General features: G+C 56.7%; 7 protein-coding genes across 7 annotated transcripts; 4 read left to right on the top strand and 3 right to left on the bottom strand.

Moving 5' to 3' along the window:
* Positions 1-25: 25 nt before the first annotated feature.
* B0T26DRAFT_646423 (Alpha/Beta hydrolase protein) lies at positions 26-1675 on the top strand (the record flags this gene model as incomplete). Its single annotated transcript, XM_060437809.1, has 5 exons — positions 26-154; positions 256-330; positions 425-1170; positions 1275-1407; positions 1511-1675. The coding sequence occupies 5 exons, from the start codon at positions 26-28 to the stop codon at positions 1673-1675; spliced, it is 1248 nt and encodes a 415-aa protein (XP_060296025.1).
* Positions 1676-1885: 210 nt separating this feature from the next.
* B0T26DRAFT_647097 (uncharacterized protein) lies at positions 1886-2913 on the bottom strand (the record flags this gene model as incomplete). Its single annotated transcript, XM_060437870.1, has 4 exons — positions 1886-1996; positions 2075-2410; positions 2520-2732; positions 2803-2913. The coding sequence occupies 4 exons, from the start codon at positions 2911-2913 to the stop codon at positions 1886-1888; spliced, it is 771 nt and encodes a 256-aa protein (XP_060296026.1).
* Positions 2914-4254: 1341 nt separating this feature from the next.
* Positions 4255-5744, top strand: B0T26DRAFT_644648 (alcohol dehydrogenase GroES-like domain-containing protein; the record flags this gene model as incomplete). The annotated part of the gene is made up of 4 exons (XM_060437646.1): positions 4255-4359; positions 4442-4824; positions 4908-5352; positions 5445-5744. 4 exons carry the CDS (start codon positions 4255-4257, stop codon positions 5742-5744), a joined length of 1233 nt encoding a protein of 410 aa, XP_060296027.1.
* A 4108-nt stretch (positions 5745-9852) lies between these two features.
* B0T26DRAFT_775205 (uncharacterized protein) lies at positions 9853-11165 on the top strand (the record flags this gene model as incomplete). Its single annotated transcript, XM_060446591.1, has 2 exons — positions 9853-10147; positions 10204-11165. 2 exons carry the CDS (start codon positions 9853-9855, stop codon positions 10713-10715), a joined length of 807 nt encoding a protein of 268 aa, XP_060296028.1. The 3' UTR covers positions 10716-11165.
* On the bottom strand, positions 10967-12245 carry B0T26DRAFT_290719 (uncharacterized protein). Its single transcript, XM_060434186.1, has one exon. The coding sequence runs from the start codon at positions 11921-11923 to the stop codon at positions 11189-11191; it is 735 nt and encodes a 244-aa protein (XP_060296029.1). The 5' UTR covers positions 11924-12245; the 3' UTR covers positions 10967-11188.
* Positions 12246-12795: 550 nt separating this feature from the next.
* B0T26DRAFT_647051 (uncharacterized protein) lies at positions 12796-13699 on the bottom strand (the record flags this gene model as incomplete). The annotated part of the gene is made up of 3 exons (XM_060437866.1): positions 12796-13105; positions 13319-13457; positions 13531-13699. The coding sequence occupies 3 exons, from the start codon at positions 13697-13699 to the stop codon at positions 12796-12798; spliced, it is 618 nt and encodes a 205-aa protein (XP_060296030.1).
* A 3097-nt stretch (positions 13700-16796) lies between these two features.
* On the top strand, positions 16797-18452 carry B0T26DRAFT_613810 (uncharacterized protein; the record flags this gene model as incomplete). Its single annotated transcript, XM_060435941.1, has 2 exons — positions 16797-18275; positions 18342-18452. Coding segments are annotated over 2 exons (1590 nt in total), but the record flags the coding sequence as incomplete, so codon positions are not given.
* Positions 18453-19478: the final 1026 nt, after the last annotated feature.

A 19478-nucleotide genomic window follows, 5' to 3' on the forward strand; every position in this document is an offset into this window, starting at 1 on the left:
GAACGAGCTCGGTAGCGAGGCGGCCATGGGTCGTGATTCAACATCGGCTTCGGCTCCGGCGCGGCACTGGATCATGGGCAGCGAGGCGTTCAACGCCAGGATGAAACACCACGACGGCATCAAGGCCCTGTGGGAGACCAAGTGGAAGTTCCCTGTAAGTTTTAAATACACATGTCGAGACACGCATGGACGTAGGAATACAAGAAAGAGAGAACTGTTTTGTTAATGTGTGGCCCTCATCCGTATCTCGCACAGTGCACCAAGAGCCTCTACCCTTTCCACGACGGCAAGTACGAGGACTTTCTCCCCGTGTTTGAGGAGCTGATCGAGGTAAATCCCGCCCTCCGCGCCTCTATAAACCAACCTTAACAAAAACCAAAATCTCACACCCCTCCCCCCCTATTTTCCTTTCCCCTGAATCCAGAAAAACATCTCCGACGGCACCTCGCCGGCCTACACGCGGGCGTTTTTTCCCGCCGCAGAGTCACTCACGGCGCAGGGCGACGCGGCGCTCGCGGCCGGCCACGACGCCGCCGCCAGCGCCCTGTACCTGCGGGCGTGCGCCGTGTACCGCATCGCGCGCTTTCCGTACATCACAGCCTACCCGTCCGTCAGCTGTGCGGTCAAGTGGTCGGCGTGGGAGGCGCAGAAGGCGGCGTACATGAAAGCCGCGCGCACGTGGGCGGTGCCGGTGGACGAGGTGGCGGTGCCGTTCGCGCACGCCAGCGGGCGCGACCGGACAGACGCCGGGATCCCCGTGTACGTGCGGGCGCCTCCGACTGACCAGAAATCGCCTGCCGTGATCCTCATGACGGGGCTCGACGGCTACCGGCCCGACAACACGGTGCGGTGCGACGAGTTCCTCGCGCGCGGCTGGGCATCCGTCGTTGTCGAGATCCCCGGGACGGCCGACTGTCCCGGCGACCCGGCCGACCCCGCCAGCCCCGACCGCCTGTGGACAAGTCTGCTGCGGTGGATGGCGGCCGACGGCCGCTTCGACATGCGCCGCGTCATGGTGTGGGGCCTGAGCTCGGGCGGCTACTATGCCGTGCGCGCGGCGCACACGCACCGCGCCCAGCTCGCGGGGTGCGTGGCCCAGGGCGCGGGCGTGCATTATTTCTATGACCGCGACTGGCTGGACAAGGCTGACGGGCATGAGTATCCTTTCCAGTGAGTTCTTTTCTCTCTGTTGTTTCCGACCTGCGTCCACGAAACCGAGACGAAGAGAAGACGGAGGGTGTATGTATCTATCTGTGCTGACGCGGGATGAACAGGTTGACGCCCGCCATGGCCATGAAGCACGGCTACGCTTCCGCCGACGAGTACAAGGCGGGTGTGCAGAAGAAGTTCTCGCTCCTCGAGACGGGCATCGTCCACCAGCCGTCGACGCGGCTGATGCTGGTTAACGTGAGTCTGTCCCACTCTGACCCCCTCCCCCTGGCCCAGTCATCACGTCTCTGCCGTTACACGGGGAGAAGAAAAGGGGGCTAATAGCAAACAACCTCACCAGGGCACCCTGGACGGCCTCATGCCAATCGAGGATTCGATGCTGCTGTTCGAGCACGGCTCGCCCAAGGAGGCGCGCTTCTTCACGGGCGCTCTGCATATGGGGTACCCGCTCGCCAACGGATCTGTGTATCCGTGGATGGAGAGCGTCATGGACTCTGTGAAATGAGCTAGCTGCTTACGAGGGGGACTGTCGCCAGCATGTCAAAGGGGCCAAAATACCATCTGCGGTGTCTGACTTGTACCTTTTTAATCTGTGCTGGGATGCGAATAGTTCCGTCCACTGTATTTCTCACATAATCCTAGGTACGTAGCTTGGCTGGGTGTTGTTCTACGCAACACGGAAAATAAACCTTGCTGTTTCAAAATAAGAAGTCCGTCAACGCCCCATCCACCCGCCGTCGACCACCAGGACGTGGCCGCTCACGTACGCGCTGGCCCTGCTGACCAGGTACACCACCGTGCCCTTGAAGTCGTCCGGGCTTCCCCACTACAGCGGAGCAAAGCCAGCGGACGTCAGCGCCATCTACTACAGAAGAAGCATACGCAATAGAAAGATTTCACTTACCCTCCCCGCGGGGATGCGGGCGCTGATGCTGGCCAGGCGGGCGGGATCGTTGAGCAGGGCCGTGTTCATGTCGGTGTCGATGTAGCCCGGGGCGACGGCGTTGACGGTGACGCCGCGGGCGGTCCACTCGTTGGCAAAGCTCTTGGTAAGCTGGCCGACGGCGCCCTTGGACGCGGCGTAGGCGGGCACCGTCAGGCCGCCCTGGAAGGTCAGCAGCGAGGCGAAGTTGACGATGGACCCGCGGCGGCCCGTCACGGGCGACGCGTCGAGCGTCAGCATGTGGGCGCCCACGTCGCGACAGAGCGCGAAGACGCTGTTGAGGTTGACTTGGATGACCTTGGTTGGGGGGGGGGGGGGTGGGTTAGTGGCGGTTTCGTTGTAAATAAAAGGGAGAAATGAAAAAAAAGGGGGGAATGAAGAAAAGGGGGGTGGGGGCGAGGGCCACCTCGTTAAAGTCGGAGTCGGGAAACGATTCGCAGGGGTGTCGGCGCTGGATGCCGGCACAGTTGACCAGAATCCGGAGCTCATGGCCGTCGGCGAGGATCTTGGGCACTAGCTTGGCCACGTCGGCTGCCGAGCTCAGGTCTGCCGTGTAGATGGTGGCCTTGCGACCGAGGGCCCGGACGGCCTCGAGGGTGGCCGTCGACGTCTCGTCTCTCTTTTTCTGGCGTGTCAGCCGTGGCGCCCAGGTGGCAGCTGGGGCAAGAATTCATGGGAACTGCTTTCACCTGGACCAAGATGAGATCTGCGCCGGCCTCGGCGAGGGCGACGGCGACGGCTTGGCCAATGCCCCGGGTGCCGCCCGTGACGACGGCAGTGTGGCCCTCGAGCGAGAACATGTCGGCGACGGACGGCGCCATGCTGGGCGAGTGGCTGGGAGATCTGGGAATAGAAATATGATTCAACGGCTAACACGGAGCCAGGTAGGTACTTGGTCAATTATAGGAAACCTATTTTGGACAGTTGAAGATTGGAGGGAGCTTCATATAAGATGGACCGAGAGACTCTGAATCGCAGCTGGAAAGGCACCGGTCAGGGTCCTGTCTGTAGTGTAACTGCGTAGCAACTGCGGGCCCTGAAGCGTCCAAGTCCGGTTCCGCCTTTTGCTTTCTTTCCATTGCATGTCGGATCCATGGGCCGGCACTTCAATCATGCAGCTGCTCGATCCCTCCATATGCCCAATTGGAGCTGTTCGGGGCCGTTTCCAACGAGAACCCGCTCCAGCAGAAGGTAGTTTACAACCATGGCCGCTTTTGTTTGGTTTCGGCGTGACCCTGTCAGGCTCAGACGCGCCCTGTAAATGAAATGCGCTACTGTACAGTACATACACATTCCGTAGCACTCAGGGATACCCCTACACAAGGTGGGGAAGGTTACCCGAGTTGGGGTAGGAGGGGTGGGGAAGGAGGTTAAGTTCTCCTCCACTCGTTCCTGCCTCGAACACTCACGCGGGGAGGGCAGCGGAGCTTAGTCGCGAGTTCCCCACGCCTGCCATGGTTTGTCATGATTTGATTGTGCGGAATAGAAAGGCGCCTGTTTGGGAGATGACCTCGTCGCAGAGATTTGCCCCATTCAGATGATGAAATGCTGTGTGGTTGCAGCATGCCGCCCCGTCTCGCGATCATCCACTTTTCCGTCCCACCCCCCTGAACCGTCTGGCCTGGACTTGGGCCGTTCTCCTCCATCTTGGGGCTCGGCTTTTGGAGAGATACGACTGTCTTTTTATTTGGATTTCGTCTTGGATTTCGTCTTGTTGTTTCTCTTGATGTTGCTAGGTGAATTGCTGTCGAGACAACCTATATGAATCACCACTGCCGCCAATAGCGGTTTCGGCAACTACAACCCCAGTAAGTGCCTGACCTGCCTGTTGTTCTCCACCCCACTTACACATCCATTGGCGGTATGTGTACTGTATGAAATGGCTTCAGTCTCACTCTCGGGCCGGACTTGCCATTTGTGCTCCTCAGATTTGAGCCCAACTCAACCTTCCTCTTTCATCCTCCACATCCAACTGTCGCCCGCATTCGCTTCTGGCCAACCACAACCTCAGGCAAGCTGCCCACTTTGTAGATAATTTTTAGCGTTGAGCAACACATCGTTGCCCCTAACTCGACCTCGCTTGCAGCCGACGGCAATATTCGGCGCATCGACACAAGGAGCGAGTAAAGCGAACGGGAGTCATGGCAAGTCATGTCCTGGCAAGCAATACCCTGCCGAGCACCAAGGTCGTGGCAAGCACCAAGGTCGTCGCGTCGGTGCTCCATGGACCCAAAGACTTGAGAAAGGTGAGCCAAGGTCTCTTCACAAAAAAGGAAGAATAAAAGAACAGTATAGGAGGAAACTGACTGGCCGCTTCCGTATCAACAGGAGGAGCGAGACTTGGGCCCGCCAGGCCCCGGAGAGCTCCAGGTAGTCATCCATGCGACGGGGCTGTGCGGATCCGATCTGCACTACTACAACCACTTCCGCAATGGCGACATCTTGGTGCGGGAGCCCCTGACGCTCGGCCACGAGTCGTTCGGCATCGTTGTCGCCATGCACCCCGATCTCGACACCCCGACCGCCATGTTCCAGCTCGGCGACCGCGTCGCCCTCGAAGTCGGCCAGCCCTGCCAAAAGTGCCGGTGCTGCAAGTCGGGGCGCTATAACATCTGCGCCAACATGGTCTTCCGCAGTTCGGCACGCTCCTTCCCCCACGCCCAGGGCACCCTCCAGCACGCCATCAACCACCCGGCCATATACTGCCACAAGTATGCATATTTCTCTCATGGCTGCCCCCGAGCTCCCCTCGAAGGAGCCATCTGTCGTTCTGACCACATTTTATCAACCTCAGACTGCCCCTCCATGTCTCATATAAGCTGGGCGCCCTAGTCGAGCCTTTATCCGTGGCGCTCCACGCAGTGGATCGAGCCAATCTTAGCCCCCGCGAGGCGGTGCTGGTGTTTGGCGCGGGCCCGGTGGGCCTGCTATGCGCGGCAGTGGCCAAGGCGACGACACTAGCTACTAAGGTAATCATGGCGGACATCCAGGCGGAGCGGGTCAAGTTCGCAATTGAGAACGGATTCGCCGACGACGGCATCGTGGTTCCGGCGGGTGGGCCAGGCGGTCTTGAAGACGTCCAGGTGCGCCTCGCCTTCTCCAAGTATGTCGCCGACATTGTCAAGGAAAGCAGCATCTTTGTTCAAGATTACGATGACGATGAAGACGACGGGCCCAGCGGCATCACTGCCACCTTTGAGTGTACCGGGGTCGAATCTTGTATGCAGGCTGCCATTAATGTGAGTGCTTCCAACCTAGCTGCCCCTTTTCGAAACCCATCTGTAAAACCACACGAAACCAAAACACTGACGACAGGACACTGTGACAACAGGCGACGGAGGCCGGCGGCAGGATTATGATCATCGGCATGGGCAACCCGATTCAAACACTGCCAATCGGAACAGCGGCGCTGCGTGAGGTTGACTTCATCGGCGTGTTCCGGTACCGGGAAGGCGTTTACGCGCGGGCCATTGAGCTGTTGGCAAGCAACAACCCGGACCTGCCGAACCTGGAGCGCATCGTGACGCACCAATTCTGCGGGATGGACAACGTACCCGCCGCCTTCGAGATGGCGGGCCGCGTTAAGGACGACGATGGAAGACTCGTGCTCAAGGTAGTTGTTAAGACTTAGTGAGTTGCTAATCGTTGGGTATTCTTTCAGTCGTATTGTCCTCTCGCCCCCCTCTCTCAAACACGCAGTTGAGGAAAAGGTGTTTTTGGTGGCGTGGCTGGATACCTGAGTTGGCGGAGCGAGAGGTATACTAGGTAGCTAAGGGCTACCTGGAAAGAGGAGGGCTTAATCGTTTACCGTGGCATCGTCCAGCTTTCACTGGGAAAAGACAGTGTGGTGTCGTCGTCAAGCTTTAGCGTTTTCTAAAGGAGGTAGAGATAGCGATAGAACTAGGATATCTAGTTGACTGGCTTCCTGATATGCTTTCGCTACTACTAGGTACTTTTAGTATTACCTCTTATTAATAGACGAAAAAGAAAAGGAAACATGGGAGCTACATACATCAGACTAAAACCAATCACTTTCCCATGAGTTGCTATGGTCCAATCGCAGTACTCACCTGCCTCTCCAACAATGGAAACAGGGGTAAGGTAAAGAGAGAAAAAAGCAACAGAGAGTACCTAGCTTGCCGGGAGAGATATCAGCAGGTAGTGTACAAACCGGGGGTGATGGGATATACGTCGTGGGTTCTAGGATCCAGGCAAGGTAAGGTTATCATACCTCTAGACTTTTACAACTTGATGTGGAGGTGCAAAGGAGAATACAGCCAATATAGACAAGGACAGTTTTCTACTATCTCTTGAGTTCAAGAAAAGAGGGAGGGGGGGAGGGAGGGGGGATGCTGTTCCCCTAGTATATGTGTCTAAGAACGGATAGTTCAGCTCGCGTCTGCTCTCGGGCAGCAAGGAGATTGACGTGGCAGAGCGAAGAAAACTCCTGTATACTCCCTTCTCTCACCTTGCGTTGCTATGGCGTTGACGAGGCGGGTGCGTGCGGTGCTGCTATGCGTAGTCTAAGAGACATGCTGTTTCCCGGAAGCTGTGAGCTGGTGTGTCTTTTCAAGATCAAGCAGCGGCACCGACAGCAGCTTCTGGAATTGGCTGAGGAAGCAATTCCAACTTCGATGTCGTCTTTTCCCAGCCGTTTCGCTCCCGAAGAGAAGTGTGAAGAAAGAGAAGTCAGATTGGGCTTTGCACTGCCCAAGTGGCGGTGAGGCGGTCGGGCCGCTCTCAAGCTCTGGTGGCTGCAGCCGGTGAGATATTGGAAGCTGCTGGTTCCCTTGGACGAGAAAGGGTCAGGAAAGTCGAGGCTCTACTGCTGCTGTCGACACTCACTTGCGCTCTCACGCCTCGGCCGCGGCGGCAGTCCCCAGCCCTGCCAGCGATTCCGATTGGAGCAAACTCAGGCTGCACACAGGCTTCTTTCCGCACACAGGCGTCTTTCCGCACTTTGCCCTTTTTTCTCTTTCCTTATTTTTACACTTTTAGAGTCCCAAGGGGTCAACCAGGTTGACCCCGGACGCGGGACAAGGGGTGCATAAAAAGCAACATGTCTGCCCAACGTGTCCCGTAGGGATTTGTTTCCTGGCAACCACGACTACCCGGCACCGAGCCCTCAGGATCCAAAACACAGCACGACCAGACGAGGATACACAGCTGCGCCCAGCGGCATTTTCCGGGTTTTGGAAATCTCCGTGTCCAGGGCAAGGCGGCGAATTGCGACATAGGAACGGTCCGAATACGCTCGGCATATAGCCGAGGCTGAGGATTCGGGGCAAGAACGGGCCTCGCAGGGAGGTATAGCTTACCGACTGGGTGGTCGACCAGCTCGCAGCTGCGATGAATTGAGAAGCCGTCTGGGATAGCAGAGAGTTTTGGTGCCAAGGGCTCTGGCTGAATGAGTTTATGCATTAGACAATGACAAATACCCATTGAACAGCAAGGCGAAACAAGGCTGGGGCCCGGCGCATAGCCAGGTCTGGCTTCCGGCCCCAGAGACCGACGGCTAGGTTATGGCGAATAGTGTCCATCGACAACATGGTGGTGCTATGTTGCGATTCTTTTCAGTTCGCTAGCAACCAAGTCTGACGCACGGGAAGCTGGGCAGCATGCGCGTATATTGCAGATGCTGATAGAGCCGCGCCTGTATCGGCGAGTTGGTATATGGCCTAGCGGAAAAGGGGCAACGGGTAAGGGCCTCTCCTGAGGTTGAAAGCCGGATCTCGGTCAAAGCAATTAGGAAAAAGATTTGGGCCTCTTAACACTGAGCTGTCGCACTACGAGCCGATGGCGCCGATGGCTTGTAATGTCGCGCCACATGTGAGGCCATGACAGGTTGTTTTGCGTGATGGTGTGTCAACAAGTTCAAACAGAAGACAAAGTGCAAGGCGCCGGGCTTGCGGGGTGGCCTAGGTGGGCGGCATGGTGGTGTGGTTGCTAGTAATGTGTGAAGCCATACGCAACTTTGAACACCAGTCGGGGGTAGCCTGTTTCAAGGTAGTATGTTTTCCAAAAGGGGGAAATGGAATTTGCACATCCTTGTGCCGCACCCACACTCTCGGAATGGAGAAATTGATTACCTGATTTGGTGGCGTCACCCACCTGAGAGCTCGGGAGTGCAACCTAGAGAGAAGGCCGAAAACAAGGCAGAAAATTACAGAATTTCGCCCCGTTTGCTCGTCCAAACCCTCATGAGACACAATAGTGATTCAGGGTGGCGCTAGAAGCGTGGGTGCGTAGAAGTCTTGAGGGGAATGTGTTTGCATTTTGCGCAAATTATTGGATAAAGAACGCGAGTATCGGCATAGCCGGTGTTGGTGTCCAAAGGGGTTACTCGGTGCTCTTTAAGTGTAAACTACAGCCACGGAGGCCGCGGCCACAGCCTCGTCAGCACAGCTGCTGCACGAACAAGACGAGGCATCTGCTCCGCGATGAGGTCTACCTCAGGCCCGACCTCGTCGTCCGAGAATCGCCCCCACCGCGACGTGCGCGATGCTTTGAGCTAGAGACACCCTTTCACCTCTCCCTCGTAACCTCGTGACTGCCTTGTCTCTTCTTCTTTCTGTATTAAGAACGCTGGCCAGCAGCTCAACTTGGCAGCCGCGTCTGCCTTATCCTGGTCCTCACCACCTTTCATGTTTCCCAAGTTGCGCCCGCTATGCACACTTGCAGTAGAATAATTTCATCCTAATTCGCACCTGTCCGTTCTGCACGCCATATCCCGGGCGACTTCCTTAAAGGCGGTAGATGGGGCCAAGACTTCAGGGATTGCCTCGCTTACCTGCCAGAAGTAGCCTCGAAGGCAGGTACGGTCAAATACCCTCCAGGACTTTTCTGTATGTCGGGAGGCAACTCTGCAGCCTCAACTCGATTCTCTACCACCAAAAAGCCAATGCTAACCGACCTCTCAGCTTCTGCTGCTGCCAAGAGCCTCGTCCTCTGCCCTCGCCCTTTGCCCTCTGCTCTCTGCCCTCTGCCCTCTGCAATTGCGGGAGTAGGTATATATCTCCATACCTCAGCATCTGCTTCATCGAAATTTTCAGCTCGCAGGACTAGTCCGGACCCATCGTCGGACCTCTAGACCAAAAGGCTTCCAGCTGTTCAGCTAGGACAGCGAACGCATTCCAAGCCTTCTCGTGCCCATCTGTGATGCAAGTCGCCTCCCGACGAGCTCTGTCGTGAACGGGGGCCCAGAACTGCTTGGACAAGGTATCTACCTAACCTCAGCCGGCACTATACGCCGCACTCAGCAAAGACGACTTGGTATTGTCGTCGACGTGGTTGACGCAAGTTTAGGAGGACAAGTGGCTCCAACCCCTGTGACAATGACTGCCACAGACGGCTTGGCAGCATGGAATACGTTTAATCCTGCCCTGCACTCAAGAGGTCTGCTTTCTCTGCCGATTCCCCCCGAGACAAGAGAAGACGGCTTGCTGATGTGTCGCTCTCTCTCTGACAGAGGACACGGGAGAACCACCCGGCGGCGCAAAGCCCGAGGAAACCACCGAGTCGTCTTCATCCGTCCCGCGTTCCGACAAACGCGAGGATGTTGTAATTAAAAATGACTCCCAGATCCGCATCAACACCAACTCCATCAGACCTGTTCAGCCGCTACCTCCGGGAACCTCAAGCGGAAAGTGGACCTGGAGCTCGAGAAGCCAAGACTACACTCAACTTCGAGGTATTGTGCAAGAATCCTATCAGAATTGCAACAACATGGTCTGGCTAACATGTGCCCAGACGGCAAAACCGTCTACTACACAGACTTCCAGAAACCTGACAAAAACCTAGCAGGCCCTTCTAGCTACTACAAAGCTAGCGGGAGTGAGTCAGACGTCGCGTCTGAGGATGCACAGCTAAGCAACAATATCCCTCGCCCTACCTTTGGGAGCGAGGTCGACAGTAGTTTCGCACCCGAGTCGGGCAGTGACGCAACTTCCATCTCCAGGCGAGGTTCCACAAGCAGCTCAGAAGGCAGCGACATTGCGCCCCCCCCAAAGCCTTGGGAAGAACCCCGGGACGAAGGTATGCCCATTACCCAGTGAGAATTCGTCTCTATGCTAAAGCATTTCACCGTAAAGGCTTCAGGACTGTCGACAAGCCGAAGCGCTTCTTCTCGGTGGGGCGCATTTTCAAGACGGCGTGGTTCGAACCGGGCAACGAGGACACGCCGGCGCGGCAGCCCGATGTGGAGTGGACCGAGAGGTGCGATCCGTACTTTGGGGAGCGACCGTACGCCAAGTTCCGGTGGTTCGTGGTCGTGCGCAAGCGGCTGCACCACTCGCTGTGCCTAAACATCACGTCCTTCGGCGGCCAGGGGAAGCAGAAGATGAGCAAGGGCCGGCCCATGGACTACGTCGTGCTGCACTCGGCCGAGATCCCCCCGCCAGAGCCCTACGAAGAGGAGGGCATCTCGCGCGACCCCATCGCCATCATTATCGAAGACGAGGAGCAGTACATCTCGCCCCTCGCCCGCCTCGACTGCGGCCGTATCTACACGGTCGAGGACAACCTACAGGTCATGAAGATTGGCCGCGTCCACCCAGACTGCCTGCCTCGCCTCGAAGAGTACTTTCGGGAGAGCGTGCTTTAGGAAACGTGATTCCCCGAGATTCCAGATAGACTCTAGCAGTGTCAGTTTTACTCATCATCATAAGAATGGCCCGAGATTATTACTGATATTCTAGAGACGGGAATAAAAAAGCCCTGTCTGCTTACATATCGGGTTTCCTCGTCAAACTCGTGTTAGCCCCCAGTGGAGAGTGGGTAGAGATTTTTGACAGTCCAGAACAGACTTTATCTTCATTAATTACAATGAGAGATATATTTCTGTTTCCCCTCTGAGCATGTTTTGGATACGGATGCATGCTCTAGTTCAGTTTAGTTCAGTTTACGGTAAAATCCCTCTTTCCCCTCCCCTCCTCACCCCGTTCTTTCTTTCTGTGTCCGTATGTCTGTCTGTACCTATATATGTGTGTGTTTATGTGACGAGTTATCATTCCCTATCCTTACCTGCTTGAATAGGTACCTGAGGTATCCTTTGGTGTGTATTTAATACTTACTTGGTTACATGCCATAATAGGAGAGAGAGAGAGAGAGAGAGAGAGAAAGAGAGAGAGAGAGAGAGTGCGTGTGTGTGGCAAGCCTTTTTGTCCTTTCTGGAAACTGTGTAAGTTGGCGCGAAGGCGCGGTGACGTTACTATAAAGATGCCTAGTAGTAGCGTATGTATTCGCGATAGCGAGAGGAGGGAGGGGGGCGTGTTTTGCTTTAGTGCTACGAGGAACATGGCCATTCGTGGTCGAACTGTTTATCTTTTCTTTGTTTTTTCCCTTGGCCACCACAGGGGTATGAAGCAAGCATAACAAGACATCGGCTAGGCTACGTGCTTGCACGATAACAGTGTCTCTGCTTGTATACCGGGGTATTGACATGGAAATGTCCTTGTAGGTACAGCTTACGGTGCCGCGACCCAGCCGTCGACTAGACACAATGTAGTTGACTCTGTCATGGGAACAGAAGTCCCGCAGCCTCGTGGCGGACTGGATGTACGGTAGGGTTATGGGGAAATGGTATATCATTGACGCAGCTTGACATCTGTCCATAAGTACATTACAGACAAGAAACTCTTTCCGTGTTTCTGGTCCTTGGTATTTAACCAAGGTACCTGCTTGGGACCTGTACATCTTAATAGCCGTGTGGCCCCTATCGAAACTATCGACGCCGAGTAGTGAGAGCCCAACTCTCAGCAAAGCCACTACAACCGTCGACGGGCCATGGAAGAAGCCGGGTAGTGCCCGCATAACAGACGAGAGGGCATAACAATATACCCGACCCGAAGCTTGCAGATCCTACCTCCTGAATGCCAAAGTACGTAGGTATGTACACCAAAAGCACCTAGGAGGCAGGGTCAAACACCACGACGAGGCTGGGCCGTCTTTCTCGCCAGCTCCAGGCTCTCCCCTAAAGCCAAGCCGCGACGTCGCCAACAGCATGGGATTTGGCCAGCCAAGCACAGCGCCGACTTCGGTATTCCCCGTCCCACGACAGCAGCTGGGCTGACTGCGTAATCTGGCGCTACCTGGCGAATAAGACCACGATGGAAGTTTGGCCGACGTATATGGTTGGTTGGGCAGGGTGGCCGACTGCTGTCTGCCGCGCTTGGCTCAAGCTTGTGGTCTGGCCTTGCTTGTAGAAAGAAGAGGTGTAGCACAGAACTCTGACAGGCTGTAGGTGGTGAGACAGCCAGGATATGTGTGACCTGGATGCTACCATCAGGAGGTGTCATGTTAGTTGCTGTCATCCGCTCAGTTCAAAAATCTAAACTAAGTAAGTGGCCTGCCTACGGTGCGATGCAAACGCCGGGGGGGGGGCTCTTGATAGGGATTGGTGACAAAAAAAAGGAGTCATGTGGTCTTGTGGGAATGCACGCTTCATTGGCGTAAAAAAAAGGTAGCGAACGGTTTCCCCTCGGTAGATAGTAGGGGCAGTTGGTGGTGTATTGCGGAGCGAGCGAGCATGTGGCGATGTGTGATTGGGAGCAACTGGACCCAGCCATGGGCCTGTTGCTCTGCACTACTATGTATGCATGGCCGTTCTTTGTTTCTCTCTGCAAGCACCCCCTTGAGGACCGGAACGTGTCGAGGGAGCTATTCGCTGTTTCTCTCTGCCGTGTTCAAAAGTCCTGGATGCCCGTCTCACCCGTCAGAATCCTCTCGACCGGCCGTCGGTCGTGGGCGCCAGCACCGCTGCTGCTATTGCTACTAGCAGCGGGCGAGTCGCTGGCCCAGCTGGGGTCCTCCTCATCGAACCAGGCGTCCTCCTGCTCGGCGCGCTCTAGCACGTCGTACTCGTCGTCGCCGTCGATGCGGGCGTACTCGAAGTCGTCGTCGCCGCCGCGGATGAAGCGGTCGCGCAGGTACGCCTCCCACTGCTGCCGCCCGCCCGCCCGCGTCCTCGGCGGCGCCGCCATCTCCGTCTCCAGGCTGCGGAAGGCCGTGAAAGCGTGCGTCGTTGTGTTTTCTGCCACGGACGTAGCTTGGAAGGCGACTCCCTGCGGGTCCTGAGGAGCGGAAAACATGTCCACGTCTCCGTCACCGTCTCTTCCTCGGCCCACAGCTCCGTCCGCCTCCCCCTTCTGCTCCTCAGGAGGCGACCCCGGCGTCTCGAAATCGGGGTCCGCAGGCCCAAGCCGAGACTCCTCGAGCTTGGCGAGGCGCTCTTCGCCGCGCAGCAGCGACCCTTCAAGCACGCGCGCGTAGCCCTTGGCGCGGCCCTCGGCCTCTCGCTCGGCGGGCGTCTGGAACCGCCGCACCAAGAAGTCATAGAGCAGCGGGTCTTGTGGTGTGTGTGCGTGTCAGCCAAAACGAACCTGCGAGCCTTCCTACAAGCGAGAAGAGGGAGAACGTACCGGCAAGCTCGTGGTCGGTCGAGTTGAAATAGTCTGGGTTGCGTAGGAGGTACTCGGCGCGACGGTTCTGCACGCGGATACGTGCCGACTGCGATGGCGACCGCGGGGGCCGTCGCCGAGGGGCTGAGAGCATGTCCAGACTCGTGGGCGGAGAGTCGAAACTAGGCATTGTCCAGGGCCTGGCCTGGCCTGGGCAAGGTGAGCCTGTGAGCTTGGAGTCTGATAGTGAGGCACTAGGTAAAGTACGGGTCTGGTTGCAGCTGGGCCTTCGGTCTTTATTCTTGTCTTCTTTCTGTTTGACTGGTGCTCCAAAAGCTGGAGCGTTGCGCGCGGTATAGATGGCGGTGGCAATCTCTTTCTGGTTATTTTACGCAGAGATAAATCACTTCCAGTTGGCAACGGGGAATTGGAGTTGGTGACAACCGACCGGGCTGACCGTGAGAAACGGATCTTTACAACCTAACCCGAGGCAGGCGGCATAGGTAAGGTAGCCCGCTGTGCAAGGCCCCTAACAGACTTGAAGAGTGCTGTAATTATAGTGGGCTATAAATTTTTCTAGGTCACCTCGGAACTTATCCGTAGGTACCCTAGGTTCTTTCATGTAGAGACTTGGGTTCGTCAGGGGAAGCAACCACCTCACCTGCTTGTCCATGGACTTCACTGCCGTAGGGGACCTTCCGTCCAGTTGAATAAATTCCCAGTCAAGCATGAAATACGTATGGGCATACATTCCGATGTACCAACCGAGCAAGCAAGGCACGCCACCAGTAGGCCATTACGACCTAAATAGTCGCACATGATAATCATCAGTTCTAGAAGGAGAAAGGGGACGGGGTGCATCGGCTACTGGAGTGTGCTTTTCAGGGGTGTCAACATGAAATTCCATTTGAGGGCATATACGGAGTATATCAAGTCTCAATTGACGCCCGGCAAGCAGCATTCCTACCATCCCTTTGAGTTGAAAGCCTGATTGCTGGTGCTTCATGGACTATCTCTCACTAGGCCGATGGTCCTTTGGTCTCGAACCTAGCAGTTAACCCTGCCAATTTATTGGAGAGGGCTTCGTTCGTCAGGTCGAACCAGGCATGTCAGTTGTTTGTCACTGTGAACCTATTTTCTGCCCTCTAAGGCTGTAGTCAAAACGTTCAACACAAAACAACGGACTACGGCTCTGTTCACGGTTTGACCCCCTCATCCTGAAATGGTAAGCCACCTCACTCCCGAATATAATATATAATAGAGAACATGAGTAATAGCAATAACGCATGGCTGCCAGCACGTATCCTGAAACACGGGAGCAAAGACCAGATATCGTCTAGTATCGGAGAGGTAAGGTAGGTAGGGTGCGTAGAATGTCGGGAGCCGTGAGGGGATGAGAACCCACAAAACCGCAGAGAGGCTAACGAGTCAAAGGAGCAGCGATGCCGTACCCATCTGCAGGCTCTTGCAGATGCTGGTGGGCTGGCGAATGGGATGCTAGGGAGCTTGGCTTTACGGCGGCGTGTACACAGGCTGCTTGGAGACCCCGCCGACAATGGGCGAAGGGGAGCTGAGCTCTGGACGGCAACGGATCTCAGATTCCAAGGGCAATCGGAATCCCGCCAAGCCTTGCTTATCGAGTCGAGAGTTGCCCATGCAACGCTGGAAGCTCGCTCACCTCGTGGATGTCCCGTCTGTCTGTTGGAGTGCGTGCATTGGAAGCTTGTGGAAGAGGCGGAATCGCCCTATACAACCTACGTTACGGTAGCAAAATTCAATTTGATACCACAAGGCACCTGGTCCCTCTACCTAGTGTAAAACATAAAGGCCACCGGCGTCGGCAAGTCGATTCAACATCATCACCAACCACAGACGAGAAGAACAAGCAGGAAACGAGCCTTGACGCCCGTCCTGGAGACACCAACCACAAAGTTGATTCAGACTGACGTCTCGGGCCTCACAGCACCGCTGCGGCACGACAGCAGCCAGCCAGCCTGACTTGGGCGCCGGGCCCAGTGATGGGGGTGGGAACACTCCGGTCCAGACTACGGGCGAGGTTTCCACGGAGGAACTCGGGCGGTGTCCCGTCAATCGCGTCGAGCAAGAGCAACGACAACAGCGAGAGCCGTCCGGTATCAGAATGCACTGCCAATGACCCGCACCACCGCCCGCCGCTCTACGACCACAATGAAGGCGCGCTGCCAGCCGAGACGGGCGTCGATGCGGATGCAGGGCACAAAAGGGGAGCTGGAGCTGGAGCTGGAGATGAGCACAAGACAAGCCACGGCGGCGGCACTCGAGTATCTTCGCCATCGTCAAGACCAGCTACAAAACAAGTACAAGCACAGGCCAGCGGTCACGAACAAGCGAGGGACAGGGAGCCGAGAAACGAGGGCAAGAGACAGGAAATGCAGCGGCCTGGCAGTGGTAGGACCCCGACAACCATAAATATCAGGGACACAAGCGACCAAGAAGACAGCGACGCGGACGGCGTGGACAGCGAAGACGACGACAGCGACAACAACAGCCCTGTAACTATTAATGCAGGTGCTGCTGGCGCTGTGCAAAGAAACGGCAGCGACCACGCAAGCGCCAAGAATGCCACTAATAACCCTAACCACAGCAGTCTCGGGCCGCTGAAGCCAGATCTGCCGCTGAAGCCAGATCTGCCGCTGTCGCTGCCCCCTATGTTAGAGACCAGCCACCCACACCTGCCTGTCGCGTCTGTGCCTCGTAATGGCAACGCCTGTGACGCGTTTGATAGGAACGATCAGCGGGTCCCGACTGCCAAGCTTGCCAGTATTCACGAGCACGCCCACAGCGACGACCCAGCCGGCGACGACGGGCTCCCGCAGCCGTTTACCGCATCTTTAAATCCTCCTGCCGTCACTGCCGCCCCTTCAGTCTCAACTGCTGGGACGGAAAACGCGACTGGGCCTGCCGCGGCAGCTGCGATCTCCACAACCAGAGCCACCATAACCAGAGCCACCACAACCACAACCACAACCACTTCCAGCTCCTCGCACCAAGACCCGCACCTAAACACCGAACCCTACCTCGACCTCGACCCCAACCTCGACGTCGATGACAATTATGGTCACGGTCACGGCCATCATCATTCCACCCTGCGAAGAATTGCACTGAACGACCCGCAATCGCTCGACCCCGCAAGTCCCGGCGTCCCGCGGCTGGCCGACCGCTTCCCGCCGAGCCCCACGACGACCACGTCCAGGTCGAGGTCGGTGCGTGCCTCGTCGGCGTCGCCGGCTCGTCCCGAGGGCGACCATCGCCGGCAGAGCTTGCTGCCGAGCCGACAGTCGACCCTCATCCGGACCCTGCTGAGCGCCGCCCATGTTGATGATCTCGACCTTGACCCCGACAGCCTGGAAGCACTGCTGCCCCTCGATGCCAACATGGGTACTCGCAAGATATGGGTCAAGCGGCCCGGCTCCTCGGCCACTCTGGTCACCATCAATGGAGACGATCTGGTCGACGATGTTCGTGACATGATCCTGCGCAAATATTCCAACTCGCTCGGCCGCCAATTCGACTCGCCCGACCTGGCTCTGCGGATAGCACCCCGTGAGCAGCAGCGGCAGGAGAGATTGCTGGGCCCCGAGGAGCCCATGGCTCGCACCCTAGATGCCTACTTTCCCGGCGGTCAGACGGTCGACGAGGCCTTGATCATCGACGTCCCATCACGCCGTACCCCCCGGGCCTCTCCCCGCACCGGTCCCCCCCACGCCCAGCACATCACGTCCGCCTTTTACGACGACATCAGACCTGTCGAGGGAGGTACCGACTACTTCGGCCCCGGAGCTCTTGACCAACCCCCTGCCCCCGCCGCCCCCATTCAGCCCAACGGCGGCGTCTCGCACCCCCATACCATCGCGGTGCTGAACACGGGTCAGGTGCCTCAGATTCCTTCGCCCGGCGGTACGAGGACCCGCCAGTACCGGGACAGACCCGACCGCCCACGCCTAGGCAGGCAGCACACGTCGTCGCCCACGGTCGTTGTAGGCGTCAATTCCGCTGCTCATTCTTCAACCGCCACCTTGATTGCTCCGAACCAGGGGGCGCTGCTGGTCCATACTCTGTCAGGTCCTCGGACTCACTCGAACACGCCGCTGGACCAGCCTTCTGGCGGACAGGTGGCACCCCCTGCGCCGCCTCTGCCCACGCCGCCAGTTGCCGACCCGACTGCGGCCGACTCTGTCCCGTCCCAGGTCCCACGGACTGCCACTCCGCCCCCTCGGGTAGCATCTCCGCGACCATTGGCTGCCGTGAGACCCAAGAAGAAGAAGACGGCCGACCAGGCCACGCCCAGCCTCATGCTTAACGGTGGCGTGCCGCCGATCAATGTGCTAATTGTCGAAGACAATATTATTAATCTTCGTCTTCTGGAAGCATTTGTGAAGCGGCTCAAGGTGCGCTGGCAGACCGCTATGAACGGTCGCGAGGCTGTCACCAAGTGGCGCGCCGGCGGGTTCCATCTGGTGCTCATGGACATCCAGCTGCCCGTCATGAGCGGCCTCGAGGCTACCCGCGAGATTCGCCGGCTCGAGCGTATGAACTCGATCGGGGCCTTCTCTGTTAGTACCAGTGCTAAGGCCGCCGACGCTAACGGCGAGGCTACCGAGGAGGATTTGCTGCCAAACCGAGACATGTTCAAGAGTCCCGTCATCATCGTGGCCCTGACGGCTAGCTCGCTACAGAGCGACAGACACGAAGCATTGGCCGCCGGCTGCAATGACTTCTTGACCAAGGTATGTTGGCGGTCTATTTGGAATTTTCCAACCCGGCCATGCCCTTGCTGACAAGTCCACCTACAGCCCGTTACGTACGTGTGGCTTGAGAGGAAGGTCATGGAATGGGGCTGCATGCAAGCGCTGATTGACTTTGACGGCTGGCGTAAGTGGAAGTCGTTCTCACAAAAATCGGACGCTGCTGCCGCAGACGACGCCACGACATCGTCATTACCTTCAGTGGCAGGGACGACATCAGGGACTCCGGCAAGCAGCAAGAAGGCCAAGGCCAAGAAGAACCGGCTCTCGATAACGTCGTCCTCGGATGCCAATTGAACTGGCCTACAGACTCTGTGTCACATCCACGATCGACGGAGCTTTGTTTCTTCCTAAACCCCCTTTCACGATACGCAGCAAGTGGGCGGGGAGAGGAAGCTGTACCATGCCCTACCAGATATCATATGCACTGCCACAACCCAGGAACCGACGCGGTAGTTCTCTTCCTTCTGTTCGATTTTATGTCCCCAATACCTAGCTCGCCATGTTTTCTCTGTTCCTATAACTACTTCTGCATGGTTATTAATAATGGGTAACTGCCAAGATACGAAGTCGCAATGGTGCGACTGAGTAGAGGACATAAATAGGTACTCTACGCAGAATAGCTGACTACGGTTATGACGCTACGTGTGGATGGTATTAGGGAACGCTAATAGGCGACGCGTCTTACTCTGTTGTTTTATTTGTCTATCGGTCAACGGGATAAGGGGGAGTATACGAAGGGGCACACTTATTAGGCGGCTATAGCGTTGCTTTCTTGTTTGGGGTGTCGTTCTACTCCTGATATCCTATCTCTTCTACGTCTCATTTCGCAGCACAGGAGGATTTCAGGGCGATGGATGCTTATATTGGCAATAGCTAGCATATGGCGGCATATTTGTAATTACTGAGCTTGTAGAGCTTGCAGATATTGCTGGGGTTCCTGGTTTGCTGGTGTTTGGTGCCAGGAGACAGACGTACCTTGGGAGCCGAGGCCTACTGAAGTATGCCTTAGGTATAAGCGATATGATGAATCAGAATGGACTTAGTATACGAACCCGAGCCCTCGCAGTCTAGGTTATGATACCCCTTTACTGTGTTTATTGTATTTTTTAAGAGGTGTTGGACTGAGGAGGCATGTTTTGCCGGACTCCTCGAGTCTAGGGGAGCCCGATAGGGGGAAGGGGC

Source organism: Lasiosphaeria miniovina (assembly GCF_030549165.1).
Source record: "Lasiosphaeria miniovina strain SMH2392-1A chromosome Unknown B0T26scaffold_4, whole genome shotgun sequence".
Taxonomy (NCBI): domain Eukaryota; kingdom Fungi; phylum Ascomycota; class Sordariomycetes; order Sordariales; family Lasiosphaeriaceae; genus Lasiosphaeria; species Lasiosphaeria miniovina.